Here is a 7,486-nt window from a genome sequence, read left to right as displayed (position 1 = left end):
CACTCACGCGTGTGCGTCTTTCCAAGACGCCAGGTTTATCAGGGGAGACCTCCCCGGTAAGCCAATGCAATCACACGCAGGAGCCTTCCGTAGAAGCGATCGAGGGGCGCAGACTCCCAGCCACAGGAGGGTCCGCAGGTGGAGAGCGAAGCGGGCGGGGGTCGCACCGCAGGCGGCCGCTCCCGTCTGGGGGGGAAGTCCGGGAGGGCTCCGAGCATTGGGAGGTCGGACCCCGAGTCCTTATTGCCCACCAGGAGCGGAGGTCCCACTCATATCGGTGTCCAGATGGAGTCCTTATGCAAGTGTCCGGACTTGTGGTTTTGTGTGGTGCGTTACACGTCATTCCCTTGGTCTTGACACTGTACCTGACATGACTGTCCTGGCGCACAGTGACTCCGCATTAGATGGTCAGAAGTGCCCCCCCCCAAAAGCCCACTTGGCTCTTGTTCTAAACAGTGGTTCTTGGCCAGCCACGCTTGAGTCAGGGCAACTGACTCAATACAACTTATTCTATTCTATTTCTATATTTCAGTCTTTATAAATTAATAAGGGGAATGACGACTATCAACCTATCAGGGCTTCTCAATTTCACTCCCTAATACTCCTCACCTCAACACAACAGATGCTCCACTGCTCTCGTCTGGGGAATAAACCCACTGCAGACATTTTTAACATTATGACATCTAAAACTGCGTAGGTCCGCACCGGCTTTTCTTGTATTCATCTTGGCAGTTCCACTAACCAGAGGCATGCTGACTCTCACTGCACTTCCACAGGTGGCGTGCAGGGGTCTCGCCTGTTCATTTGCAGCATCAGCATTCTAGGATCCAAAAGGAGAAAACAAGGTTTGAGGGAAAATAAAGTTTGTATCAATCCAGAAACGAAAGGATAATAGAGAACTCTGGAACTCTTAGTGTCTTCACAATATTATACTGAAGTCTCCAATTAGCCACTGCCTGGCACAGTCAATAAAATCAACCTTTTTCTTTTTTCTTTTTTTTTTACTAACCAACAGGACCTGCTGAGGGCATCAGTTCAAAGGGGCATGAGCTCTTGGGGAGAAGGGGCTCTCCACAAATTCTTGTGACTCCCGGGACTGCTCCAGATGAATGGACTAGCTCCACTAGGGAACCAACAGGCACCATCCTTCACCTCCAGCGTCCCTGATTGTTTCCACATTAGGTTCCTGAGATGCTGTACTTGGGTAACACAGTGCTGTTGAAAAATATGAAAATCAGTAGTCACATTTACTCAGGTTTCCACAAACAAAACTAGAAATATGAACACAGCCCAATATTGGGACCTGAAAAATTATCTCTACACCTTGTGGAGTGGCCTTCAATATATATATACAGCTTAAGTGACTGTTCCACGGGTGCTATGAGGCGCACTTATTACCAGGGGGAAATGCTCCAACCGGTAGGTTAGCTTGCTGCTGGGGGACTAGGTGAGACGCCTGTACATGTCCTGGAGCCCTCCAGCGCTCCCTCCCCAGCCCCCATCGTGCAACAGTGGGGTCCTTTGGCCTGGCCTGCGCCTTCTTGCAATGCGGGACCCCTCGGAGGATATCCGCAGGCCAGGCTGAGGGACCCCACCAGTGCACAAATCCATGCACCGGGCTTATAGTTAGAGTATATGACATCAAGAGGAGATGTGTTTTACGGACATAATAAGGCGTATGAAAATGCCACCCAGAGGAGGCTACACTGGAGAGTCCTAGCTGCCTATGAGCAGCTTCTGGGTCTTGTTTATTTCTGAGTCAGCGTTTACTGATTCATATTTTTTCTTGATTGTGGATCACATTTTCTTGCTTTTTAGCATGTCTGCAAAGTTTTTGATTGCACGCTTGAATGTTCTGAGTTGTACACTGTTAAAGGTAACTTTAGAAAGACAAAAATAAATAAGTAATTGGATAGAAAAATGGCAGTCTCTACCCTCATGTTTTATTTTCAGAGTTGACATTTAGAAACCTATAGATTTCAGATCCAGAACAGAGGTGGAGGAAGAACTAGAAGGTCAAAATTTCAGAAAGGGGGAAAAATTAGCCCAATGTTTCTTGTCATTCAATGAAAAGGAGAAATTTTTTTAAAATGTAGGGTCTGTATCTAAGTGACTTTGAGGCTGGAAAAAAGTGGCCTCTTAGCCCTAAAGGCTACCACCATACCACAGGCTGCAGGTTCCTTCACCTCTGAGGTATTTACCCCAACAGCAGTAGTCACTGTGAGATGCCCTTGAAGCAACATAAGGATTTCTTTTTGCCTTAGGCCTCAGAGAGCTTAAGGAGGCTGGTTATAAGGGGGAACTTTCACTTGTGAAAAGAATGGCCCCTGAAGGTATCATCAGACTTTTAAAATACTAGTTATAATAACTATGCATGTTAAAAATAAACACGATAATATGATATAAGGCTAACTAACAATTAGGTATGATTTTAAAATTTGCCACTTTCATAGGAAAAGCATTTTATTTATTTTTATTAAATCTTTATTGTTGAAAGTGTTACATATGTCCCCCTTTACCCCCACTGACCCCTTACACTTTATAGACATGATTTCCAATGGCTACTGTGGAGTGTGGGGGCTCAGCACTAAGGAAGTGCATCACTTCTATGTAGAGATGGGCCAGGGGACAGGGGACAGGGGCTTGGGGAGACCATGGCTCACCTCTCCCAAGTCCTTAACAGACTATGTCCTGCCCAAGAGCCAGAGGCCAGCCTGCTTCTCACCTTCCATGATGCCTAATTTCCAAAGGACCAGGATGCCAAGGCAGATGCAGAAGAAGACTGAAATGATCAATATGACGATCTTTGTATTTGACAGGATGGCTGAGGACTATAATGGTGGTACTAAAACAAAGAAAAAAAAAACCACAACAAAGCCCTGTCAAATAAAAAAGACACCTCCCTCAGCACCTACTTTCCCCAGGCAGTATATGTCGCCCCCATATTTACTGACTCATTATGTGACAGTCACTATCAGGTACAGGGGTGTAAAGATTGAGAGGGGTTGTGCTGTGTCCTTATGGAGCTCATAGTGTACTGAGAGAGACGGCAAATGTACTGAGGGAGACAGCAAATGTCTGGTTATCATTCAGTTAGACATGTTGACAAGGTAGACCTTTTTAAGGATGACAGAATTGGGGGTGCTTAATTCAGTCTGAGGAAAGAGGTGAAGGCTTCCTAAGAAGTGACCTTTGCAGGGAGACAACCAAAGGGCTTCTATGCAAGCAGATAGGCCTAACCCATGGACACAGACAACAGGGGGTGAGGGCATGACTGGGGAGATGGGGGGGTAATGTGAGGACAAGGACACATATGTGATAAATCAATAAAGAAATTTTTAAAAAAGAAGTGACCTTTGACCTGGTTAAAGGTTAACTAAAGCACAGGAAGATGAGGAGGCCTGGAATGCTTTCAGATGCATAGACATTTGGAAACCATCTAAGAGTCCAAGAAGTCTGAGTCATTGCTTAGCTTGGGTGGGGACTCCTGCCCTGAGGGAGGTGGGATGGGAAAGGAGGATGGTGGGATACTGATGCAGCCATTGACTCTCAAGATAGGAAGTCCTCTAAGAAATTAACCCATCAATCCATCTATTCTTTAATTATAAACATACACCCACACGGGGAAGGCATTAAATCTTTATAATCTTTAATTATAATCATACACCCACACGGGGAAGACATTAAACCTTTATAATCTTTAATTATAAACATACACCCACACGGGGAAGGCATTCAACCTTTAATGAGCTACCACGTCCTCACACCCTAATCAGTTACCTGTGGGCTCTGCACTTTCTCCCAATGTTCTAAGAATTCCCTCAGCCCTCCAGCCCCCTTCCTCCACCTCATTCCCCTGGCCACCTATCCCTTTCTGTTCCTTTCCTGATTTCACAGTCATTCCTTCTTTTCCTAAAAGACTCGAGCTTTTCATTTTTAGGAGCACTTCCGTCTTAATGAAAGGGGCAGAAGACATTCTTAGCTGTCCTGTCATCAATGATGTTTTTCTAGCCATTTCTAACCCAGTAGAGCCCAAGGCCTTTTTAAAAAAATATATTTTTCTTGCTTTCAGAGAGGAAGGGAGAGGGAGAGGGAGATAAAAACATTAATGATGAGAGGGAACCAGTGATTGACTGCCTCCTGCACACCCACTGCTGAGGATCCAGCCCGAAACCCTGGCATGTGCCCTTGACCAGAATCGAACCTGGGACCCTTCACTCTGCAGGCTGATGCTCTATCCACTGAGCCAAACTAGCTAGGGCCCAAGGCATTTTGTTAACAAAAATAATTCCTCTTTGGAATAAATTTTATTTTTATTATTATTTTTTTAAAAGGTCTCACACATTTACCACTGAACCAACCTATTTCTGCAGAAAAAAAAAAAATCAACAGAGCAGAATCATGAATCCAGTAATTTTCCAATTTAAGTGCCTCAACTGTTCAGACAGTAGCCATCTTTTCAATCATTAAAAGGTGTAGGCAACCTGGATACAGCATAAGTATGTGAGTCATCTCTCACGTGTGATTCCTCATAGACCCAGGTTGGTGCCTCTCCAATGTCTCCTCTTCGAGTTGTACCTGATTTTATTACCAGTTTTCATCCGAGTCCATTGGGGAATGGGCCGGTTCTGCTTTTGCTTCTTGGCCAGGAATCTCTTGATCCTGAAACTCTTGTGGGAAGACATGGTGAAGGAGAAGCTAACGCATGCACCTTGATGACGGAGAAAGAGCTGGAATACGTTTTAGATACTGACTCAGGATTTATATTTCCAAGCTTGTTCTGCAGACAAGAATGGGAAGACCTACAGTGCCACCTGGAGGCCTCTGATAGGGGTCAGTCAGGGCACTTAAGGCTTTCAGTTCTGCAAATGGTTTTAGCCTCTTTGGCCTTTCCATCCTCACACTGGTCTCATTCATTCAACCATCCACACAGCACCAACCAGCATTGAAGTAAGGCGGGGGTCCTTTACGGATAATCATCCTAAAACCATGGCCTCTTGAGTCTGAGAAGCTCTCCCGATTCTTGTTCAGAGGGTCCTGTGAGTGGTTTTATATCCTCACATTCAAAGGCAGCTCAAGTGACAGAGGAAGTGCCATGGACTGCAGTGCGTGGCCCATCTCTCTCATCCATAGAGACCCTGGCCCCCAACCTCCGGGAGGGCAGCACCAGGCTACTTGCATGATCTCCTCGTTTAATCTTTACATTCCCTCAGGCAGCATTTCCTATATCACAAATGTGAAACGGGAGCATGGAAAGATGAAGAAACTAGCACAGGCACGTCAGCCAGAAACTCATCCAGATACCTGATTCCCGTGTGTGTGGACATGTGGGATATAGTCCCCACCCACTAGTATAGCTTCAGGAGCCAATTCCACCAGCTCCTGGGGTCTGGTGTGAGTCTGGGGGCCAGGAACAAGCATTGGGGTGAACCAGGATGTGCAGGTGTCCAGAGAGGTCCATCCTCCCACCTGGCCTTCTTGCCAGGTCTTTCATGCCAGCCTCCTTCCTCCCTCCTGTTCTCCCCGTCACTGACCTCCTTAACCCAGCCTTGTGGGGTGAGCCTCCCAGGCCCTTCCTGGTTGCCTCCTCCCAGGGATTAAATCCAGGCTTCTGTCCCCCAGCCCTATGCATGGAGTCTCTTGTTACACACAGTTCTCCTGGATCCACCAAGATCTAACCCCAACCAAGCCTGTGTCCTGCCCACCCCACAGGTCTCTTCTCTTCCAAAGCACACAGCACAGGCCCCTTTTGCATAATGGCTCTAGTGAATCAGCCCAGAACCTTCTAAATCTTTTATATCTGCTAGTTCACAGAGTTTGCTGCTATTCTATGTCCCTCAGTTTAAGTGGAGAGAGGCCTGGCATAGGCTTCCTCCACCTGCCTTCAGCCTCAGGACAATTGAACTTAACTGTCACATGGAGCTCATTGTCTTCACTAGAAGGAATTCTTCAGCAGACTGTCTTCAGAATTCATGGGCACCACTGGCTCTCCTGGGATCCAGTATGCTGGCCTACACTTCAGGTTTTGGATGTGACACTCACCATAATCACACAAGCCAATACTTTATAATAAATCTGTATATCTATTATCTATTTATATCTATCATCTATCTATCTATCTATCTATCTATCTATCTATCTATCTATCTATCTATCTATCCATCCATCCTTTAGTCTATGTTGCTTATTTAATGGGGAGAAGGCTCATGGATGGGGGCAGGGGACTCAGGACTTCCTAGTCCTTACACCAAGCTAAGACCTCTCCTCAGCTGGAGCCACTGGACACCAACCTCCTCCCTCACATTTCTGCCCACAATACCTGCTGCACTCACGAGAGCCAAGGCAAGAATGCATTAGGGTTTCCCTCTTGGGGATGGCCAGAGTGATCTTAGCGATGAACTGAGTAGAAGTGGGGATGCAAGCATGGAGTCAGGATGGGTTGCCCTGGGTGATTATGTTTACAGTTCGACCCACACCTGAGGAGAACTCTCCTCCAGCTCCTCTTCCCTAAGGGAATTCAATTTAGCACAGAGTGATCGAGTACCAGCATGTCCTAGACTACTGTACTCTGTTTTACACAATTGACAAAGGGACACATCGCATTTCCAATGACCACATGAAGTATGGGGCACAAAATATACAAGCCCCTCTCAGCAGGTGTGATATTCTGACTGTGGACTAGGGTGTTAGGACACAGGGGAAGGGAGAGGAGATGACTAATGTAGCCTGGGGACATATAATAACTTGGTGAACTTGGAGTTACAGGGATTGTCCTCCACATGTAGGTAGGCCTTGTCAAATCAGTTGAAGGCCTGAAAAGGACAGGAAGACTGATTTCCTTCCACCATCCAGCCACTCCCCCCGCCCCCCCCCCAAAAAAATAAAATAAAATGAAGAGGGAATTCTTCAGCAGACTGTCTTCAGAATTCAGGGGTACCACTGGCTCTCCTGGGATCCAGTATGCTGGCCTATACTGCAGGTTTTGGACGTGACACTCACCATAATCACACAAGCCAATACTTTATAATAAATCTGTATATCTATCTGTTATCTATTTATATCTATCATCTATCTATCTATCCATCCATCCACATCCTTGTGGTCTGTGAACAGAAAGCCTAGTCATGATGATGAGGAAGAGCTGATAGGGCAGTAGCTTGACCCTGGGGTATTGGAGATTTCGGGAGTGAAATGGGACAGAAAGGGAGGATTACACACACACACACACACACACACACGACTTGGAGGGTTGAAAGCCTTATTCTGATATTCTGACTTGGTTACCTGGAAGCTCCTGCATCACAGTGGGGTCAGGATCTGTAAGAGAGAGTCTGCACACCTCCCATTCCAGGCCTGAGCGGCTTTCTCTCTAGAAGGCCTGGGCTGGCCATGCTGATGAGGTGGAGGGGGGAGCAGCTGGCAAGGCTGCAGCACAGAAGGGTGAGAAGGGAACAAGGGGGGGGGGGTCTTCCTTTGACCAAGCAGC

At 46.6% G+C, this 7,486-nt stretch overlaps 1 protein-coding gene across 1 annotated transcript; it reads right to left on the bottom strand.

Annotated features, from left to right (window-relative positions):
• Positions 1-4,529: 4,529 nt before the first annotated feature.
• Positions 4,530-4,685, bottom strand: LOC307104659 (large ribosomal subunit protein eL39-like; the record flags this gene model as incomplete). Its single annotated transcript, XM_079779657.1, has 1 exon — positions 4,530-4,685. The coding sequence occupies one exon, from the start codon at positions 4,683-4,685 to the stop codon at positions 4,530-4,532; it is 156 nt and encodes a 51-aa protein (XP_079635783.1).
• Positions 4,686-7,486: the final 2,801 nt, after the last annotated feature.

This window comes from Cnephaeus nilssonii (genome assembly GCF_951640355.1).
Source record: "Cnephaeus nilssonii genome assembly, chromosome: 9".
In the NCBI taxonomy this organism is placed as follows: Eukaryota; Metazoa; Chordata; class Mammalia; order Chiroptera; family Vespertilionidae; genus Cnephaeus; species Cnephaeus nilssonii.
This window is presented reverse-complemented; position numbering and strand designations above follow the sequence as displayed.